Source organism: Falco rusticolus, chromosome 2, assembly GCF_015220075.1.
Source record: "Falco rusticolus isolate bFalRus1 chromosome 2, bFalRus1.pri, whole genome shotgun sequence".
Taxonomy (NCBI): domain Eukaryota; kingdom Metazoa; phylum Chordata; class Aves; order Falconiformes; family Falconidae; genus Falco; species Falco rusticolus.
In genome coordinates, this window is record NC_051188.1 from 112,256,743 (window position 1) to 112,279,012 (window position 22,270).

General features: G+C 37.0%; 1 protein-coding gene across 3 annotated transcripts in view; it reads left to right on the plus strand.

The window, feature by feature from the left end:
• Nucleotides 1–22,270, plus strand: part of CADM2 (cell adhesion molecule 2) — a 669,939-nt gene that overhangs the window by 538,459 nt on the left and 109,210 nt on the right. For all 3 annotated transcript variants that reach the window (XM_037377971.1, XM_037377973.1, XM_037377972.1), the window contains 3 exons: nucleotides 1,138–1,290; nucleotides 3,801–3,938; nucleotides 9,775–9,945. In XM_037377971.1, coding sequence (XP_037233868.1) covers nucleotides 1,138–1,290; nucleotides 3,801–3,938; nucleotides 9,775–9,945 — 462 coding nt within the window. The remainder of the gene's footprint in view (nucleotides 1–1,137; nucleotides 1,291–3,800; nucleotides 3,939–9,774; nucleotides 9,946–22,270) is intronic.

Consider the following 22,270-nt stretch of genomic DNA (forward strand, 5'->3'; position numbering starts at 1 on the left):
AGCAGCGAGTGAGAGCATCATTAGGGACTTGCACACCTTGGTTATTCTCACAAATCAAAGCATAGCTCTCCCAGTAATTATAATATTTTATATTTTAGTTTTGGCTTTCAGAGGCTTACTGTAAAAATAGACTTACTGACGATTCAAATATTGTCATGTTAAAGATTTGAATCTAGAGGTATACAGCAAAACTTTCTGAGTTACAGAGGGGTTTTTTTATCGTTCGCTTAGGAGAATTATGTCATTTACTTACTTATGATGCTAGTATTTCTGTGCTGTGGAAAGACTTGATTAATATATGTAGATTCCTGAAACAGCTTTAATACAGAGAAATTTAATGTTTGGAAATGTTTTGACTGTTTTTCAGAAGAAAATGTGGGTTACTCTAAATATAACCTTTAAAATATTTAAAAGTTTAAAACATTAGCTAAAGTGACATTTTGAATTTAAGTACATCTACCTATTCCTCTTCCCTCAGTGGTTTCATGCAAAGAAAATCTTGCTAGGAAGGATATTCTGATAGAAGATGAGTAAAGTAAAGCCACTATACTCAATTACCTGAACTCTTTAGATGTATTGTATATGCATGCAGAAGTAGAACTTTCAACATATTCATGATAAGAAATACCCTTACAGCATTCCAGAAATCTGATGTTCCCATTCAATATGAGTAGTAGCGGATGTAAGAAAAATCTATAGGCAAGCTATGCAGTGCTAGACTTCTTACTTGCAAAAGGTTTGTTACTAGAAAAAAAGGGATTCTCAATATTCACCCACATTGATAAATACATGAAAGAAAAAATGGATTTAGGAAGGAGTTATTTTAGACGCTGTACAAAGCTGCTAGGGGGCAGAAATCAAAGTCAGTGTTAGTATTTTTAGGGGAAGGTCAAAGGTAACTAAAGTTCCTTAGTTTCTAGATTGATATACAAGGCAGTAAGCTATTCAAAAACTTGCTGGAGTCTTGTTCTTTACTCCACAGAGAAAGCAAACTACTATGCATAAAGACAACTGTGTCCATACCCCTGTATTCTAGGGTGTGATTTCACTAGGCTACTCATAGAGTCTCTTGTACAATATACCATGCTTTGTTAACGTCCTGTTTCCTACCTTATAACACGATTTTTTGTTTTTCAGCTCTGAGGGACAACAGAATTGAGTTGGTCCGAGCCTCATGGCATGAACTGAGTATCAGTGTCAGTGATGTGTCTCTGTCGGATGAAGGGCAGTACACCTGCTCTTTATTTACTATGCCTGTCAAGACTTCCAAGGCTTTTCTTACTGTTCTCGGTAAGTATAAAGAGCTGAGCATAAAGAAGCAAGTGTTAAACTTCTCAGGCTTTGGAAAATTATGATAAGAACAAAGTTTTCTAAAGCTTGGCAGAAGATAAATGTAAATGTCTGATCTTGTTTCCCTGAAGTTTATTGTTTCATACTGCTGTGCTGAAAAATAACATCCCTCTTACTAGTTGCACTGTGGCAGGAAATGAATTAGGGAGCACACACAAATACCACCGTATGAGTGCTCCATAAAATGGACATAACCTCTACATCCCAAGCACCAGAAGTGCGAAGAAGGTGCATGTGTTCATCTCCTAACAATGTATTGTATAGGGCAAAGGGGAGAAAATCAGAGAGCATGAAATCAAAACGGGCTTTAGAGCTTTATTGGTTTTCCTTAGCTGTGCATTTTCTTGGCTCATTCTGCCTCGTTTTTTCTCTATAAAGTGCGTATCTTCACTGGGTTTGCTGCTGCTTCTATGCTTTATCCTCTAAATGCTCTGCTGTTTTCCCCAAAGGTTATAGATACACATAGAAAAGCAATAGATTTCGAGAGATGCCCAGGAAATAAAGTTTCTGCTCGAAGCTTTATATGATTCTATGAATGTCAGTAGCCCAATCAGCTGAAATTGCTATAGTTCATTGAAACACACCTGCGTACCTAAGAGGTTATATGATTTTACAGATTGATTTTTATTCTTTTCTCCTTTTTCTGTCCCTGAACTTGATTCTTTCTTTCCTTTTGTTTTATTTTTATACGTAGACAGGCAGACAGATGAATTTAATAGGACTAATGTAAGATGTTCTCTGTGCCAGTAATATTCACATTAATCCAGCCAGGGAATTGGTTTTGTGCATAGGATATGAAATATGTCTCCCTTTTAGTCCCTGTGAGACTATTTTACAAAAATCCTCACGAGTTTGCCATTAAGGACAAAAAACACCCACTCAAAGCAGAATATTCTGCAATAACAACTGCCTACCTTTGGTCTTTACTGTAGGGAGGCATCTCATGATCTAAACAGTAGATGAGTAGACCAGTTCAACCTTTTAAATGGCAGAAAGACATAGAAAGGTGTTACAAAGATAAAAAAAGATCTAGACAATATTAATTAACCAAAGTAGCTTGATCTTTCACAGTTCAATATTAATTAACCAAAGTAGCTTGATCTTTCACAGTTCTTTTAGTTCTACCTTCATTTTGGGGAAGCATTTCATGAAATTTTCCCAACATCAGTTACTAACCTTCCCAGAAAGCAAGCTGCAAGCTTTAAGATGCCTGTCTTTTTTTTGTCTTTTTTTTTTTTTTTTGTAACTTTCTATTTCAAATTAACATTGTAAACTCTTTGACCACTTTCTATCTGAGAAGAGGTTATTTCCCATTGAAATGTAGTACATCTTTCAATCAATTAAACTATCTTTTTATGTACTAATAACCTCTTTATCGACTGCTTCTTTATGGATTAGAATATTTAAGTGTCAAGGTATTATAGTAGACATCATTTTGTGTCCTGAAAGAGAGGAGTATATTTATTACAGAAATATACTATGTTCTAGGGACTGCTGCTTGGGTTTCATGTACATAATCTCTCATTTTGGAAAAGAGATGTAAACAAACCAAATTGTGAAATACAGGGCACAGGGTCAATTACTGTGGCTGGTCTCTTTTTCTAGCCACAAATATGAACACATCAAAGTACTGCAGATGCAAGTTACAACAATGACATTTGCAGAGAATTTAAAATTATGGTTGTCAGGATCACTTTAAAATAAGTTATTCTTGTGTTTTCAGTAGTCCAATGGATTTATACAAGTAGTGATCATATTTTTCCCAATTATCTTCTCTATTTTTTTTTAATTTTCCATGGTTCATTGAAAAACAACTATTTCCAAATTTAATATTACATGTATAGTATGTCATGATCATATGACCTCCTCAAAATAACTTGGATTTAGCTGAAGAATTCTCCGTAGCGAATGGAATTGTGATTATACCTGTTGGTCTTTTGATTATGTGTTCTCTGAAGATAAAGTAACTCCTATATTTATTTTAGTCTGACCTCTTCCCTGGATTTGGTATTAAAATCTTCATAATTCATGCTCTAAACATGTGCTCTGAACTTAGATCAGTTCAGGTTTTTGTTGCCAGTTACATTTTATTTTCACCCCTGTACTTCTAATACACTTTGTCATCCTGCTTGCTGTGAAGACCGGTTTAAACCCTATAATAGCAAGTCAGACTAGACCTGCACGCCGAATAAATGCAGATAAGATAGTTTTAAAAATACAGTGTTTCCCTTAGAAAATTAGATAATTTGTTTTCTTTAATTCTTTAGAACCAGCTACACTTCAGACTGACAGTTTATTTGCAATAGGAAACAGGGTTCACTCACAAGGCAAAGAACTAATTATTGTGTTTCCAGAATTTAGAGCGTATGAAGAAGTGAACTTTAAGTTGGTTGTATATTCATGGCAGCAGCTGACACTATCAGAGACATTTTGCTTGTTTTGCTTGTTAGGTGTTCCGGAGAAGCCACAAATTACTGGATTTACCTCACCAGTTATGGAGGGAGAGAGGATGCAGCTAACTTGCAAGACATCTGGTAGTAAACCAGCAGCTGATATTAGATGGTTCAAGAACGACAAAGAAGTTAAAGGTATTTAAAAGGACTTTTATGTAATTTGATCCAATTGTCAAAACTACACATCATTTAGAATTCAATTTTATATATAAATAGTGTTTGTAGTGTTTCTCATATTTGATCGTTACATGAATCAGTGATATAGTACAGAGATAAGGAATTGATTGTACAGTACTAGAGTGGTCATATAACCATCTTTTTACTTTTTCTTCAGATGGTAAAAACTGATGTTTTGAATTGATCTGAACTCTGTTCAGCATGATAAACTCAACTGTGATGCTCCATAGAGAAACAGTTTATGGATTATTGTTATCAGAGCCATACCACTCACACCAGATATTTTACCTTGTCATGTCTTTTTGCCTTTCTAATATGATGTATGTCTGATCTGGTCATAGCCAGTTTTATGTTACACTGCTCAAAGTGACCATTTGTGGCAGAACCGTCTGGAGGAGATAGGAGATTGTATTTCCCATAGGGGAGCCACAAAGCCAGCACCAGTGAGGAAGAGTCGCGATGTAACAATTGAGGGGAACCTCAGCTTGGAAACTGGGAACCTGCAGCTGTGGCGCGGATGCTGACAGTCTGCAGTGAGGAGCAGGGAGAAAATAGATTTTAAAGTGGCTGAGGAGAACTTCACAGGGACCTGGGGGAGCTGGACACTGCTGTAACTGAAAAGTCATCAGGTGACTAAAATTGAAGCTCAAAACAAGGATTTGCCTTTGAGGATGCAGTGAGATAGGAAGGAGTTGCATATAAAAGCTGTTTGGTTCTTTTCTGTCTTCTGTTTCACTTTGCATGTATTTTACTTAAAACTTAGTTTTCTAGTCCATATGCTCATAAATACTGGGATAGTTTAAAATCCTTTTTGGTGAATGAGTGGAGAAAGCTTTCTATAATGGAAGGTTTAGTCACATCTTCCACAGCCAACTGAGATGCCCATTATACAGTAGATGAATAAAAAGCATAAGGTGGTAGTATTTACTCATGTCACCTCTGTTCATTCTGCTATAAGACTAAATCAATAAATCATTCAAAATCCACCTTTTCTGTGTAGCTTTTCAAAAAAACCCAAACACAACTTTTATCTGCTTTGTCTCATATTTGTCTGACATTGTGGATGTTGTTAGCTCAATAAACTGCCTCAAACAAAATCACAGTGTTAATTACAGAATCCATTAATCTTCCTTTGCTGTTCTCTACCACAGTTCAATGTACATAACCAGAGCTCTGATATAAAATTGGTAAATAAAGGAGATTGCAGTTGACTGTTCAAGGAACCCAGTCCCTTCTAGAAGTGTCTTTAGATTTCTGATGAAAATCAGGGTAGTGTTGAAGGAGACAGGAATTTTAGGCTGTAGTCATTTGAAATGTGTTTGAGCACTTGTAGCAAGGGTAGAAAATGAGGAAACAGAACCATTCTTTTCAGCCACTGGAAAATTTGAGGAAATTGCTGGAAGAAAAGCAGTGCCTCATCAAATGTAATTAAAAAAGAAGAATTTAGCAGCACAGCTAACACACATAGCACAGCACAGATTCTGTCATCCAGAAAAGATGAGAGGATGAATATATGTATTCAAGACATGTAAATATTGAAAATTACTCTAAGCAATGTCAATACTTTAAGAGAACCACTGATGCAGTTGGTCTAACAGCAAGGCAACACATCTGAAAAGATGTTATTTTTAAAATTATATTTTAAAATCTGGTGGAATAACTTTGCCTTTCTTTCAGCTGACATGTAATTGAAGCCAGCAAGCAATTTGGTGATTTGACCCTTTAACTAATTTGCTCTTCTCAACAGTTCCTCAAGGGATTATTTTTTTAAAATAAAGGAGATGGGGAAGGAACAAAGATGATGTGTGAAAAAGATAAAGGGGAAAAGAAACAACAACCAAACAGAAATGAGAGGGAGGCACTGAGCACATTCATTTCAGTTTCGTTTTCTAGGTCTTCTGAAGAGCACATTGCCATTTCAGAAAGGTTAGAAATAAAATAACCTAACCAGTTTGCAGTGGCATCAGCAGAAGTTACATTAGCTTTGTGCACTGTAAAAGGTGAAATGATAAATCTGAGAAAATAGATATGAAATTATATGCTAATGCAGCTGACATTAAAGGTTAGGAGTTCGTCTGTCTAGCACCAGTAAATCCAATTGTGTTACAGTGTATTATACATGGTGCGAAAGAATAAATGATGCATTGAGTTCAGAGTTGCACCAAAGGGGGAAAAGCCATTCTAAAATTGTAGCTCCATTGCTATTACTCAAAAAAGGAATCATCATCTGGTAAAGGAATACTGTTTGATAGAGCAAGTGTTAGTAATGAGAGGGACTGAATGGGAAGCACTGGGTATCATACCTTTTGCTTTAGTGTTCTGTCTCTCACATAGATGCACCAAATTAAATAAGAGATCTGTACTTTAGCATTCTGGTGGCATTTCCAGAAGATTATTAAAAGCAGAAATACCGGAGCAGCTAAATACATAATTTTTCTGAAAAAAAACCCCCTATTTTTTCAATAATTTTTTTTACCTACTATGTCAACAATACTATGTAAAAAGTATGTTTTTAGGTCTCAGGAATATTTTTACTGTATTTTATTTTTTCCCCTAACAAAACTGGGCTTCAAAAGTAGATAAGATAATATGTTTGTTTTGTTGCAATAGATTAAGTCATTTTGAATTAGTTTATGTATATTTTAGCATACACAAAGAACTCAGAGGCACAAAACATTTTGTCTTGATAAACCTCTAAACCGAAGATTAAATTTGTTTAGATAAGAAGGTCATTTCATGTCAGAACTTGATTTAAAATGTAAACAGAAATTATATTTGCCTTGCAACAGCAGAATGGTCTTACAGTGTTTATATATATATAAAAAATATATATAATTAAAAGTGTGTGCTTTTAAAAATAGATGACAATGAACAATGAATGCTAGGCATTCTATCATTTCTATTTATTATTTTCACTATCAAACATCTATACTTGTGAGATATAAACTTGTATTAGTTAGTACAAGCATATCTGTATGTGCATTTATCTGACAGACTGATGGAAGTGGGCCCATAGTTGACATTTGGCCCAACCTCGGTTCAAAGTTTAAGTCAGGTTGCTAAGGTCTTCTCCAATCCAATTTTGAAAAATCTCCATGGACAGGGATTCCATAGTCTGTCTGGGCTAGATGTTTCAAGCATTTCAAAGCCCTGATTGTGGAGAATTTTCTTTATATGTAGATACTTCATGATACATAATCAGAAATTTTCCTTAGTGTAACTGGTGTTCATTGTACCTCAACTTTTGCTGTATGCCTCTGACAGGACTCTGGCTTTTTCTTCTCTATGACCACACGTTAAGTACTTGAAGGCAGCAGTTTGATCTGGTTTTAGTCTTCCTCAGGTTGAACAAACTCATCTATCTCAAGCTGTCCTCGTATGTTTTATGCTCCCACCACTGACCATCTGTATGGCTCTTGGCTGAACCTACTCGGGTTTATCAATATCTTTCTTGTACCCAAAAGCCCAGAAGTGGACCTGGTACTCTAGATGCAGCCACGCAAGTACTGAATAGAGGAGAAGAATCACTTGTCTTGACTTGCTGGCCATGCTATTATTAACGCAGGGCAGCCCTTTTTTAGCTTACAACCCTGTAAGGGCAAACTGTTGACTAATATTCAACTTGTCCTCAAGACCTCAGTTCCTACTCTACAAAGCTACTTGCTATCTAGTCATCCCCCAACCTGTTTCATTATAGTGATTTCCAGACAAAGTGCCTCTGTAACGTATCATTTAAAAAAAAAAATCAGGGGGTATTTAGGAGAGAGAGGAGTAGCAAGAAAATAAATTAAGTAATGGACAACAGTGGACATATTTAAAAGCTCTGTAAAACACCTGGGTGAATATTTGGAACGCTAGCATCTGTTAACACACCCAGTACCTGATCTGCACTGCTCTTACAACCAGGTGGGCTTACATTCCGTTAGCATACATTACCATTACACCTTCACTTTGCTATGAAGAAACTTTTAAGAAGATAAAGCTGATAAAGTGGACAAGCTAAGTATTTCTGCTGGGGATGTCAACAGTTTATAGAATAGTATCACATCCTTTTCACAGAGGTAATCAACTCCAAGAGTTGAACTCTTTCAAACAATAGATGTCTAGAGGAAGACTTCTAAACATCCGTTTAGGAAATTAACTGCTTTTGTTTTTCTAAGGGATTAAGCATCCACAACCTCTCACTGAAATTAAAGTTGACGTTTTCGGGAGCTGTCTGTCCTCCTACTGAAATCAGTAAACAAAGGAATGTGTACATTTCTTATAAGCAGAAGGCTATCTATATAGGTGCTTATTATTAAATTTGGAAACCTAACTCTGGGAAAAAAATCTCATGTGTTTGCTTTAAATATGAGTGAAGACATTGGTTGTTTGATTATAATAACTGCACTTTAGCCGTGGTCAATATTTCTCTCACCTACTGATCCCTAAATATTAATAGTCAGAAATGGAAATCTCTTAAAGCCTAGCAAACAACAGGCAGGAAAATGCTTGTATGCAAGAAATAATTATTTCTTAGGGGAAAATGTGTGTCTTTGTAGTGTCTTGGTCTATCTGGAGACAACAAAAAAAGAGTACCTTTCTGAATTCAGAGGTATTTTAAATTTAAGGTGATGTAGCTTAAGCCATTTAAGACTTGCTTTCTGAAACTTATATTTCATGTAAATTTTATTTAGGTCATCTTCTCTAATGGGAGTTAGTATAATTTTTAAAACTGAAACTTCTCACTTCATTTTTTAGGACACAGAGGACATATGCAATCTCAGTGTAATTTAGTATATGTGTTTATGTATTTATAGATGTCTTCAAAGGCTTTCATTGTAACAAATCAATATAATGAGCTAACTATTTTGCTGAAATAAATTAAAATCAATAAGCATTTTAAGTAGTTGGGAACCAAGTAAAACTGTTCTAAATGATGTGTAAGAAGACCTCATTGCAGTTAATGCATTAAAACTTTTTAAAATAAATGTTCAGTCTTTGGGATCTTCAGCTTTGATCTGACAGATATGTCCTACAACAGAACTTTCTGAATTTGAACCTTGAGATGAGTTGAATACTTATTAATCTGCAGACTGAATCTGCACAAAAGCAGAGGGCAAATTTAGCATGATATAAAGCAGTGAGTGGAAGGTCTCTGAAGTGATTTTATTTCCAGTCTTCTTGGGACTTGTCTGTAGATTCCAGTGAATACTATGATGTGCTCTATTTACAGTTCACAACCATTGATAGCTTTGATAAACTTTGGTTTAGTTTAATCATAAATTACCATAATTCTGGACAAACAAAAAAATAATCAATGAACAAAGTAAGCACAGGATTGATGTGACTACATGCATACAACTCTTAGTTCACATGACTTCAGTAATATCCATATATTGCATTACTATGAAAGATCATAAGCATGGACTTGGAAAATGTAATACTTAATGACACTATATACATAAGGGAAGTGAGGGTGGGAGGAGGACACTTTTTTTTTACTAAACTACAGAGAAAGTTTATATCAAATTTGGCCCTAAACATATGAGAGATAATGATGAAAGAAAATTCCACTTGAGTGCAGCGTCATGTAACCAATTTTAAAATTTTATTTTTCAATATATGTCTCCTGCTCTGACAATTGGAGCAAATTGAGGAACAACTACAGTCTAATTACTTTTGTTTTAAAGAGATCAATACAGATATGAAAGAGGTGTCTTTTCAACAGTGTGATAGATAATTTAGCTGTCTAATGCTGGACTAATTTTCCTAAAAATATTGGAGAAAATTGTTTGTTTCTTCTTTCTTTCAGATGTTAAATTTTTAAAAGAAGAAGATGCAAATCGTAAAACATTCACAGTCAGCAGCACACTGGATTTCCTAGCAGATCGAAATGATGATGGTGCAGTTGTAAGTTGCAGAGTAGATCATGAGTCGCTAAACTCTACACCTCAGATAGCAATGCAGGTTCTAGAAATACACTGTAAGTAATACACGTTATATATGCTTCTTTTTATAGTGGTGTTTTGTTTCAGAGTTTTTATCATGGGAAAATTAGAAAAATCTCTGGTATGGTATGGATGGGTAATGTTTTTCTATTAGCCAGCTTCTCTGGTTTGTATTTGGTTGGTTGATGGGTTTTGGTTTTTTGGGGTTTATTTTTTACAGAAGTCTAAAAAGTTTAATGAGAGCTTTACCAGTGAAAACACTGAATCTGAGTTGCTGATTTGCTTTGAGAAATGGTAGAGAGGAAATGCATTTGTGTTTTATCTTTGTCATTCTAGCAATGTGAAAGATTTCTTAAAAATCAAAATCATAGTAGCTCACAATTTTCCTTGAAAGTATCTAGAAACCTGAAACAAGGGTATGAAGAAACAAAGTTCACAGTAGCCTGCCTCAGTAACTTTGAATCTTGCTAATGAATCTCTGTGTAATGCTATTAATAACACAAGTCCAGGAGAAAAAGCCCTTTAGAATTTATTTTTAGGCCTTGTCTATACAGGATATTATTCTAGATAATCCAGTATTTCTATATACTGGTTTATTTTCTTCAAACAGGATTTCTGGAAACGATGTTTTCCACAGTGCATCATTCCAAAGCTGAATGAACCTGCCTGTGTATCTGTACGTTACACTCTGAAGTCATGTTGTCCTTTGAGTCAGGGTTTTTTTTTTCACTTATAAACTGTGGGACACTCAGGTGAACACTTTTTCACCATCAGATGACATTTTCATAATCACTTGCATTACACCCACCATTCTTAAGGGGACAGCTATTTGGATTTCTGCAGAACACCTGCACTTTTGATTGCCAGCAGACAAAACCAGGCATCTGCGAAATATTGTCAGACCAGGTGAAGGGGAGAGACCTTTCATGAATCTGTTCCTAGGGTAGGGGTAATCAACCTGTTACAAAGCAGACAAGTTTATCCATAAAGCAGACAAGCTTCCAGTTGCTGCAACTAGGTCCTGAGATACCATGTCAAGGACTGCTGGCATATAAAATGTGTTTCTAAACAGGGATATTTCTATCTGAGCATCTGAGACTCAGCACATGCAAAATGCAGTGATGGCAAAAGCACTCCATGCATAGAAGCTGACAGCATTGCTAAAAATTCCATCTGCAAAAAAGTCTGCAAATGAAGAGGATGTGGATTAGCATCCACAAGTAATAATCTACTGAAAATAACTGTTTTCTGAAACATTCTACCCATCATCTTACTGAGGGGCATCAAAGCCTTTCTTTACCAAATGGCTATAAACACCTGCCTCCCCTAATATGTTCAAATGGCATCTGTACTAGAGACATGAACCCTTAACAGCTTCATTTCCTTGAACTCGAAATCCCACAGCCATCGGCCACTGAGCTGGCCTATGCTTTCACTTCCAAATTGCTTGCTCTTCTTCCGCTACCCTGCTCAAGGTGGTGGCACTACAGGAGATGAACCACATTGAATGAAACAGTAGATACAGAAACATGACAGCTATACAAGGTTTAAACTAAGTCACAGTGGCTGAAATGTGATGTGATTCAAGGTAAAGGCAGGAATCTTCTTTGTGCCACCATCGAAAGATCATAAGGCAAACAAGCTTTTTTGTGGCTCTCGTATATAAAGCTTCTTTAACATTTGTTGTTTCCTTCTGATTTGCACCCTAGGTAGCAAGATACTACCTTGCTAAATAGCAGTGGGGTGTCTCTTCCTCTATGCCTGTTGCTTCGTTTTGAACATGACCTTTCTCTCATCTGTGCGTTCACTGAATTTCTCTAACAAGGACAAACTTCATTGGGTGTTTACAATTACTAATGTCCTTTATGTTACTTCCCCCTCAGACTGCCAGCTTACCAAAAGCCACAGTGCACAAGTAATTAATTATTCTCTATCATTCCTGCTTGCTCATTTTCTACCAATCAGTTTAATACTCTCCAGCACTAGTATAGAGCCATTATATATGGAAAGATAAGTGAGAAATGTGCCAAAAGAAGCTCAAGTTTAGAAGAGAGCGTGGAAATACCTTTTAAAACCATGGAGAAAGCAGTATTTTTTTATTCGTGAGAAGAAGACTAAGAACTGGCAATTATTGTCCTTTTCCTTACCACCTACATACATACTCAATATACTCAACTCAGTCAACATACTCAAAGGTCTTATACCGGAGAAGTTTCTAAAGGAAACTTTATAAAAAGGGGAGATTCAGGGAACTAATGATGTGGTTCGGTAGAAAGCCTTTAAGGAAAAAAGAGGAGAAGGCTGATTTACTAGAACAATAGCTAAGACTGAATGGAGTACACTGCACTGGAACTGGACCTCCTGATTTTTTTCTCCTGGTACTGTGCACCATCATTGTGGGTATTACTGGAAAGTGCTAACTTTTTTCCCATCAATCTATAAGACTCCAAACATGTAAGAGACATCCTATTTGTATTAATGAGAGGGATGCTCACAGGACCCGGTGTGAGCTGACCCAATATATCCTCAATGCCACCTGACAGCCCTTCAAATATAGTGCTAACAAAATAGATGAATTATGGGAACCCATGAGAAAAGTCAGGAGAATTTGTTAATCTGAAGTCCTGTATAGGCTCCGAAATCACAACCAGGTAGCATGGCATTGCTCCATAGGGTGCTTGTTCTGAATGTCCCAGGGGTATTTCAGATGAGCAGAAGCTATAGGAGAATGATAAAGTACCTTAAAACGGTCAAACAGAACAGCACAGATGAGCATCAGTTTGGCAGAGAACAGATGCACAATGAAGGGGCATCACCCACTAGAACTGCACTTGGTTTTTAAACTCCTTCCTATAATCTGAAAAGTTTTATCTGTGGTACATGGATGCTCCTTACAAATTATCAGTGTATCATCACAGGTTGGAAACAAAAGGCAATAATACATTGTCTAGCCATTTCTGTCCTGTATAATCATGCTTGAAAGTAAAAAAGTCATCTTTCTTTTAAGCAAGTAGCCCCTGACAATGAACAAAACATTTGTGGCTTCATCAAAACAAAACCAAAAAAAAAAAAACCAAACCCAAACCCAAAAACAGGCTAGGAAAAGGAAAACAACAGAACAGTAGGAATTACAAGATTGTTTTTGCATCCAGTGGATGAGAGGTAAAGAAAAAGGAAAGCAACGTAATGGTTGGCATGACAAGTTTTTATTTATGCGTAGTGAAAGACAGAATAAAATTAATTCTGTCCTACACGATGAGACTATGTGAAACAGATATTTGTAATGAGTCCACGGAGTGATGTAGGTAGAGGTGCTTATGAGTCCACACAGCTGCTTTTATTCTTTAACAGGAAGTAAACTTAACAAAATGAAAGCCAGTAATGCCATCAGCAGTGATATCAATATGGAATATACTATGTTCCGTCTTCCCCTTACACAAATCTTACCTTTTATTAGTGTGACAGAGCAATCAAATCAGCTTTCTCCGGTAGTACTACATTACATGAAGTGAAGGTGAGGACTAAACTTTAAAGATAAGAAAGTTTTAATTTTCTTTTAAAATGTATATGTGTATGTAACAATAATAATGTCTGAGTCCTTCTGCTGCCTTTTTTTTTTTTTTTTTTGATCAGCCCTTGTTTTCACAGGGCTTTCCAGATTAATTTGGCAGGCTTCAAATATTAAACTAATAGGGATGCTTTTGGGGTAAGCATGCTGTACCCCACTCCAGACTGTGGGATAATTAGCTCCTCCAGCCTTTTGAGTTTTATTTATCACTAATTTATTTTACGTCTCACTTGTGCTTAATCCTGCTCATCTGTATGTCATGCTCTGTGTACTGCAGTGCAGCCCAATTGCCCAGGTCTTTCTGGTGTGCTGAAAGGTTTAGCCATAATTTAGTTTCTGCTTGGCCAGCAGAGGTTTTGTGGTTGCATGACACTGCTTGCCGAGTTTATTTTTCCCCTGACCCTTACTGTCAACAGGAAACCTAAAATAGACTTGTATCCCCCGTGGCTTTGCTCTGAAGTTTGCTCGTCAGCCTAGCTGCCACTGATTATTAGGAAGTGCTTCTTGTAAATGATAAATACAAATCTCAAAGGGATATTTCATTTCATTGTTTACTTCTGCATTCAGACTAAACTAAGAATGCATTCTTTGTTCCTGTATTAAAGAATCACAGGTGCAGTACTTCAATTTTGAAAGCTTCTCAGTACGGTATTTGTGAGGATGTATACTGCGAGTCCTCACGCATACTCCTGAAAAGACATTTTGAGGGCAAGTAGAACTTGTGGTCCACATCTGGGAAGTGAGTGCATTCTGCTCATTCCTCCTCCATGTCTCAGACACGTGCTGTTGCACAGAAGCAGCATCTTCACTTTCCTCCAGGTCTTACCTGAGCAGAAGCCAGCCAACACATTGCTTCCTACTGAACAGAGTGCCGTAAAATCACCCAGTGGCAATTACCTTACCTTAGTGAAGATTCTCTGACTACAGTAAATTACCCAGCAGACCTCAGTAAAAATTAATTGTATAAGGCTGCCCCAGAGGCTGCTTTTGAAGCTTTAAAGTGAAATCAAATCATTTGAACTTCAAGCCTAATCATCGCGATTCTAAAATGGCAGCTGTGATGTGATCCGTGTTAATGGATTCAGTGAGATTTTGCTCAAAAGCTGACCACGCTCCCAAATGACAGCACTAATAAGCTAAATATGTGTTATATAAAGAAGTGCCTGGAGAGGCAATTTTTATTAAATTCTATATTGGCAGACATAGATGTGCAGATTGTCAGTCTGACCATTCTGTAGCCATCAGCTACCTTGCTTCTACAGGCTGTTCCAACAGTGTTTGTGCAAACAGGCTGCTTCTTCATTTGTGGGTTATTAGATTCTTTTGCAATGAAGGTCTGAACTTGACTTTAAAATTAAGCAGCTATTCCAAGAGAATGTCGGAATTATTGTCCGGGAAATAAGCTTATTGATTTTGAATTAAGTAAACAAAATGCTTCAAATGCGGCAGACTGCAGATAAGCAAATCAGCAATGCACTTGTGCAGCCATGTAGAAAATGGTGTGTATGTGTGTGCATGTGTGTCTAACAACAGCGTACTGCTGTGATTTCTGATATATTAACAAATGGAGGTTGCTCTGACAATGGGATGGGTTTAGAATTTCTGCTGGTGTAAAGCAGAGTAATTTTATCAAAGAGGTGCACTAGCTTATGCTCACCAAGAGAATTTAGCCCATTATTTTTACTTGGCTGGTTTCAAGTTTTTGTTGGAACACAGTTTCTACAGTTACATGTTCTGAACAAAAATAATATGAAAACATATGAAACTTAATATCTATATACTTGTGTGTGAATATGTGAAAATAAAAGATACTATATGTAATATTTCTTACAATATACATTCATATAATACTACATGAAGCAAGACATTATAAAGGCAAGAAAAGGGTCGTGCATGGTTGACTGTTAGACCCTTAGTCTATGAAGAAAAGACTTACAGTTGCATATGAGAATAGCATTTACAGAAAAAAAAACCCTGTGTCTTCCTTAAATCTTAATGTTTAATTCTCATTAATTAGTGACATTTTAAATATGTTTGGTGGCTGTTCAGGATGACTGTCTCAACCGCAGACTTGCTGTCTTTTTGTAGCTCGGAAGAGGCAGATGCATGCCCATGCAAAAGCACACAAACTTGGACACCTCTTAGCTATGATAAAAAATGAGGCTGGAGGGACAGTTTTCCCTGTTGCCTACATATGGTCCTTCTGTACTGTAAGTGGGTAAAATATGTGTCACACATTCATTTTCTTTCAGCTGTGTGGCTGAGGCAGACCACTTGTTTTCTTGAAGCTGTTCAACTAATACTTAAGATTTTAATTTTGGTTTAGTGTGCTGCTTTCTTTTTACTTGCTTTACTTATTTGTGCCAACTTTGTGCTTAAAAAAAATTCTTTTACTCTGGCACTTTGGCATGAGTTCTGTCCTTTTTCCCTTAGCGTCAGGATTAATTTATTTATTTGTTTGTTTGTTTGTTTCTTTATTTTTGCATGAGTTATGTCTCCCAGAACTCCCCAGGAGTTAACTGGTACCCATGCTTTAGGAGCAAAGGCACATTTGTCTGTTTCAGAAGCAGCTTGTGCTGTCTAGGCAGACAACATGTTTTTCCAAAGTGAAGAAAATAGAGAGTTCAAAGATGTCTCCTTCAGTGATCCTGATCTTTCATTTCTGACCAGTCAACAGCATTATTGATCATTCTCGTTTGCTTTTGACCATCTCTTGATTACGCTGTGTGACACCCTAAACCACACGCGCTAAAGTAAAATCTGGGAATATTTGGCATAATTACACACTGCCTCAATCTTTGCACGAACAGTCTGGCAAGTGATACGTCCCAGGGTCAGGAGATGCTTTACTAACTAGGAAAATGAGGTGTCACAGCCTTCCAATTTTTCATTTTATTTTTTTTTTTAACAGGGCCCCAAAATACTGAGCCAACTCAAGTTAATACAGATAGACTGTATGTTGAGTCAGGAGTGAAAATAGCTGGGATTTCCATAAGAACCAAAACTTGCTTTGGCTTTGCCATGAGGGAAAATGTTGATCTGACTATACCTGTAGTCGGCAAGCCTAAGCACACAACTCTTATGTAACTTCTGATACAGTTAAAAGATTTGGATTTCCAAGGGGATAGTTCTCTAAGGCCATAAAACAAAGAACTCACTTGAGATTTGCACATCCAGGGCTTTGCAGTTCTATTTTCCAAATTAGCACAAATTGCTCTTTTGCTATAAGCATTTTATCTTAGAGTAATTCGAGTGTTTTGGAACTGTGATACCTCAGAGACCTCTAGAACTTGTGGAAGGTGGCCAGTATCTCAGGCTTAAGCCTTCTTTCAAGAGTCACATGATGGCACAGATGCAGTGGCATATTCTCTGGCATGGTCCATCCTACTGCATACTCTTCATAACAAATGGCAAAGAAAATTTCCCTTTGAGGAGACAGAATTGTTTTGTTCCAAACTGATGCACTCTTAATGTTTTTGTTGGCTTTAATGCTTTATTCTTCTGAGTTCTTAGACTCAGCTCTGGGAATGAGACACATCTAGGCTATGTGTTCTTTTTTTTGTGGAAACAGTCTGCTGTCGGTATTGTACAGCTACCTAGACCCAACCTTTTGGAAGTCACAAAGTCATTATCAGACTCTTATCTCTTCTGCTAAGCATACCTGTTAAAGCTGGGTATGAATAGTAGGGCACAAGAAGGAAACCCAGAACATTTTTTTTTTTTTTTTTAATTTTGACTGATTTGTCAGGACTGTGGGTGCTGTAAGAATGTCTTTGCTTCAGACAGCAGCGTGCTAGGTTTTGCTCCAGCACTGGTCTATCGCAGGGATGTTTTTGACATGTGTCCTTTACCCTTAGCAATGAAGTATATTTCCCATCCTGAGTTAATGGAGGGTAGTAGCTGGTTAGTGTAAGATACCACCCAGCATCTTGATCACCTGGGCATGGCTATGGCAACGTTGTTCCTACAGAACAGAAGGCCTGGCCTCGAGTTCTTAGATCTCAGCTTTTCAGGTGGGTTTCTCTATCCGACCTTCATCTAACAATTTAGATTGTCTTACTGATTAAAGCCACTTTTTGTTCCTGCTTAAAAAGCAAGAGGGCTGTGTTTTCTGTGCGATGGGCAGGCAATCCTTGGTCTCTCACAAAACCTTCCTCTCTGACCATAGGCAATCTTTGTAAGCCTAAGAAAACAGGAATTTCCTTCACTTCAGTGAAAATCTGCCAGCTGTTTGAATCCCTTAAAAGCTCATGAGGAAAAGCTAGATGTTTTCTTAAATGGGTACCTGAGTCTGAAAGAGTCACCGTCTCTTGTGACTGATGCTCCCATACTTCAGAGGTCATCTGAATGTGTTCCTGGTTTTCTCTTCCAATGAAGATGTTCTGCTGGACTGCAGTGACCTTGAAAATGAGAAAGTTTCAAGATATTCCGGTTATGCTGTGAGATAAGTTTACCCTTCATACACATTGAGGTTTCCACCCAAGACTCACCTATGTGGAGATACTGTTCTGGTGTTTTACCTGAACTGTTTGGGTTTTTTTATTCGTCAATCATGGTGTGAATGTTAATGTGGACAATAAATATATCTCAATGTTATTTCAATACTTCAGTGACCAGCTTTCCATTCTGTATCCCTTAAAATAGGGATATTTCCATATTTACTGGTGTAAGATGTAGTTAAAAATAGTAATAATAAGAATGCAAATTGAAAGATACAGCTTCAGCACATGTTCACCTCTTCACATTGAATGAAAAGTAAGTAAGAAGCTCTTCTATTTAATTATTTAGCTCAATAATTATGTAAACATCATGTTAGTAAGTAAAATTATCTAGTTTAGGCTTTTCATATTAGTGAATGCTTGGAACAAATGAAACACAAAGGATAGTTACTGTAAACAGTAAAGAATGATATCTGTGAACATGAAAGTTCAGTGCCACAATTTGCATGTTTAAATGAGATCAATTAGGTTAATGATGGATGAAAATAAGAAATCCATAATTTAAATGCAAAATAATTCAAAAACTTGTAGGACCATTTACTGCCAAACTTTCAGCTTTCAAAGGGGGTATCTAGTTCAAAGGGTTAATGCACAATCCTGACCTTTCCCATCTGGTGGCTTCTGTTCAAATATAGCTTACAACTGAAATATAATCTAATATAATTTATTTCTTGCTAAAATCCTTTGTAGGAAAATCCACAGAGTGACTTGTCTATTCTGCATTGAAACTAAAATACAGTGTGGGCAGGTTGTTTCGTTTGCTTGTTGTGTGTTTGAGGGCTCAGGAAGGTTTTAAAAGAAGTTTGGGAGGGAATGTTTAATAATATTAAAGGTAGGATGTTCAGCAAGTAAATGTATATGCATAATTCCATTCCAGCTGTGTAAGCCTTTAGACATAGGGAAGAGACAACCCAAGGATAAAAGGCCTGTAAAGACAGAGGGCATGGCTACGCTGGGAAATGGAGCACAGTGAGATCATCCCTGAACCTGTTCCAAATGCATGTTTGAACCACGGAGCGCTTGGCCATGTGGACATGCTAGCTTTGGTCAGTGTGGTGATGTTTCCAAATTAATGAGCACTGGCAGGCTAGCAACTGTTTTCTCTCCAAAGGGGAGGCTGGGCACAGAACCTTGCAGAGCTCACTGTAGGATTTTGAGGTCGCATAGTTGATTCGGTTCATAACTGGCCACGTGCCATTGTCATCAATAGGAATCCCCCACAGTGAGTGAGCCAAGACGCTGGAGGATATCCTTAGGTGGACATAAGAAAGAGAACAAGTTAGTTCATCTACCTGAAAAGACCAGAAAATTAGCATAAAAGTGTAAAAAAGGCAATGCAGCTGATTTCCTGAAATGATAAACTTTTCTCTACATAAGGAGATAGGTTCCAGAAATAATAATCTATCACAGAGACCCCAAAAGCAGTATCCCCCAGACTGGCTGACTGATTTTTGAAGCTCCTAAGTAACATGTAAATAACAGTCAGCTACTATCAAAGGGATTTAAAACATCACTTCTCTGCATTGTATTTGATAAGATGAATGCCTACATGGATATAATGTGAATATGTTAGATTATCCGTGTTAGAGATATGTAGTGAAAGGTTGAATTTACAGAAAAAACAGAAAGCAATTTTTTAAAATATATGTGTTATAACAACTTTATATTGGGTAGCACTAAGAGGACAATAAAGACTGAGTAGCTGAATGAAGGTCCATTGTCTGAGCAGTTCCAGGTGAGGTCCCCAACCAGAGCAAGAAAATTTCAGGTACATGACTAAGATCCAATAAGATCCATGCTGTCTTTGAAAATATGCTTAAAATACCTTTTCCTGTTTTGCCTAGCCTAGGCTTGGTGTTATTTCAAATGGAATCATCTTGGAAGGAGAGTGATGATTATAGAATCTGTATAGCTCACCCCCCAAGTTACAGCTCTGGTCACCTTCAGCTAGTCAGCCTAACGACAGGAGGGCAGAGCTCTTCCAGACCCTCCCTATAGAACAGTTTGGGAGGCTGCTTATTGCCAGAACTGATGACTAGGAAGCAGGTGAGACGGTTTGGAGAAAACCACATACAGAGATTGTTAGCAGGACCTCCCAAGGAATAGAAGTTTGCCCTTCGTGAGTGTGTGGTATATATTTATAAGGAAGAAATCAAATTTTCATGCCCTGATACTACTGCTCAGTTATTTTTATATAAAGTTTTATAGTGTCCAGTATCTGATACAAATGTCAGAGAAAGGCTTGAAGGGGTATTTGGGTATGCTGAGCATCCAGAGCTCTTCATTTACTCTTTCAGCAGTTTTGGATGTGCTGCAATTCTCAACCCATATTCAAGATAATTTAAATCAGACACAACAGAAGACTGAAGGCCTTAAGCAAAAGAAACTGAGGATGCGGAAGACAAAGTTACAGTGAAAGGTCATGTTCTGACTCAGAGTTAGGTATTTCTTGATAACATACGTGATTTAGGCAGAAGGCTTTTTTTTCTCTTGCTTTTCTTCCTTACTCCTCTTAGGTGACATGGCAAAAATGAGATAGATCAGTTGGAGAGTGCATGGTGTAAGGCAATAGACATTAAATCAAACAGATTGTTTAGTCTGAAGAAGTGGCATGACAGAAATAATTAAACAAGGTAACAGTTGTAAACCTAAGGTTCATCACTTGCATTCACTGAAGGAAACAGAACAGAGTTGCCAAAGAAAATGTATTTTCAATCATATCCTTCATGTGTGTATGTGACTTAAGGGATAACTAAGAAACCAGTGACCCATTCTGCAAAACCCTGTAAGGGGCAGTAGCTGTAACTGGTGCTAACTATCTCCATGAAGGGGCACACATCAAGAGCTGTGGTGACAGTGCCGCTCCGTCTACCACTTAATCTGGCAGGGTCTACCAATATATCCAGTGCTACGCTCACAGTTTAACAATCATGTTGGAGCGGCCTGGTATGACTGACAGGTGAGATGTTGAAACAGGTGCTAGGAATATTTTTAACGAAGTACCAGGTAATCAGTGTTCACAGAATTAGTAACCTAAATGGTTTTCTGCAAAGTTGGTGCTTCGATTCAGGCATTTGAATTATGAGTGTCAGGGTGGAAAATTTCATTCATCGAGCTTTCTTTTCCCCCACATTGCCATTTGGCTTGCTGTTTTGCATCCAGGAGGGTGTTTTTACAGTCTCCTGGTACAAATTGTTATTACTTTTTTCTCCAACAAAGATTGTTTTAAATAAATTAAAAGAGAAGAGATAAAGGATGACATAATAGTCATCAAAGAATCTCAGATTACAAAGGGACCATATGCTGCTTCTGGTCTTGCTTGACTGTAAAGTAGTTTTTGAAGGAGTGTGAAAAGAAGATAAAGGAATATCCATGTGGATATGTTACCAAGTTTTCACTTTTCTCAAAGCTAAGTATTTAGAAAATATTATAAAGCTTAATTTTACAGTATCGTCGAACACATTTATTGAAATGAAATACCATTGCCCTGACACAATCATTTGATCTAGATTGTCTCACCCACAAACACTACTAATAAAATAGCTTGTCAGATACGTAATACTGAGTTTTTCTTTCATCTGTTTAAGCAATGAGTCATTTGTTATATTCTGAAGCAGAGCATCAAACTGGCTGTATGTCCCAGGGTAATTTGATGACGTTTACCAATGCAGACTTGCTTTGCAAGTGCTTAGTCAAAGCAATAGGGCACAGGCAGAAGCCGTGCTACTTGTCATTTACAAAGGGAGCCCAGTTCTGGGGAATGCTGATTCACAGCTGTAGGATGCAGGCAGCTGGGAAGTGTAAAAGCTATTAAAAATGGTGAGCACTTTCACAGAGCTGATTAGAGTACTCCTCTCTCTTCTTTCAGATCTCATTTGGGATATCCAATTTGTTGTTTATTTTTGAACATACTAGAGTGGTTTGTCCTTGGAATTTACTTTGAAAGTCTTTTTGTTCTAGGCTTAATCCCGTAGGCTTTTTAGAAATAGTAATAAAATTGTGTAGGAATACAGAATTTTCAAGGAGTTTTGTAATCCATATATTGCTTTGTCATAATTTTTTTGTAATCTATATATTAAAATTATGATCTTCTCATGGTTTCTGGGGGATAAAAAAGATACCTTAAACTGTCCTGTGCTTACTCCAGTGCTAATTAATCTGGGAAGTAGATACACCATCATTTTTGGAGTTATCTGCTTATTTTATCTTGGCATCTGGAAATGATGGAAAGCTTCCAAGGAAATAAAAGAGAAAAAGCACGATGAAAAATGTAGAAGACTGTGACATAAATAG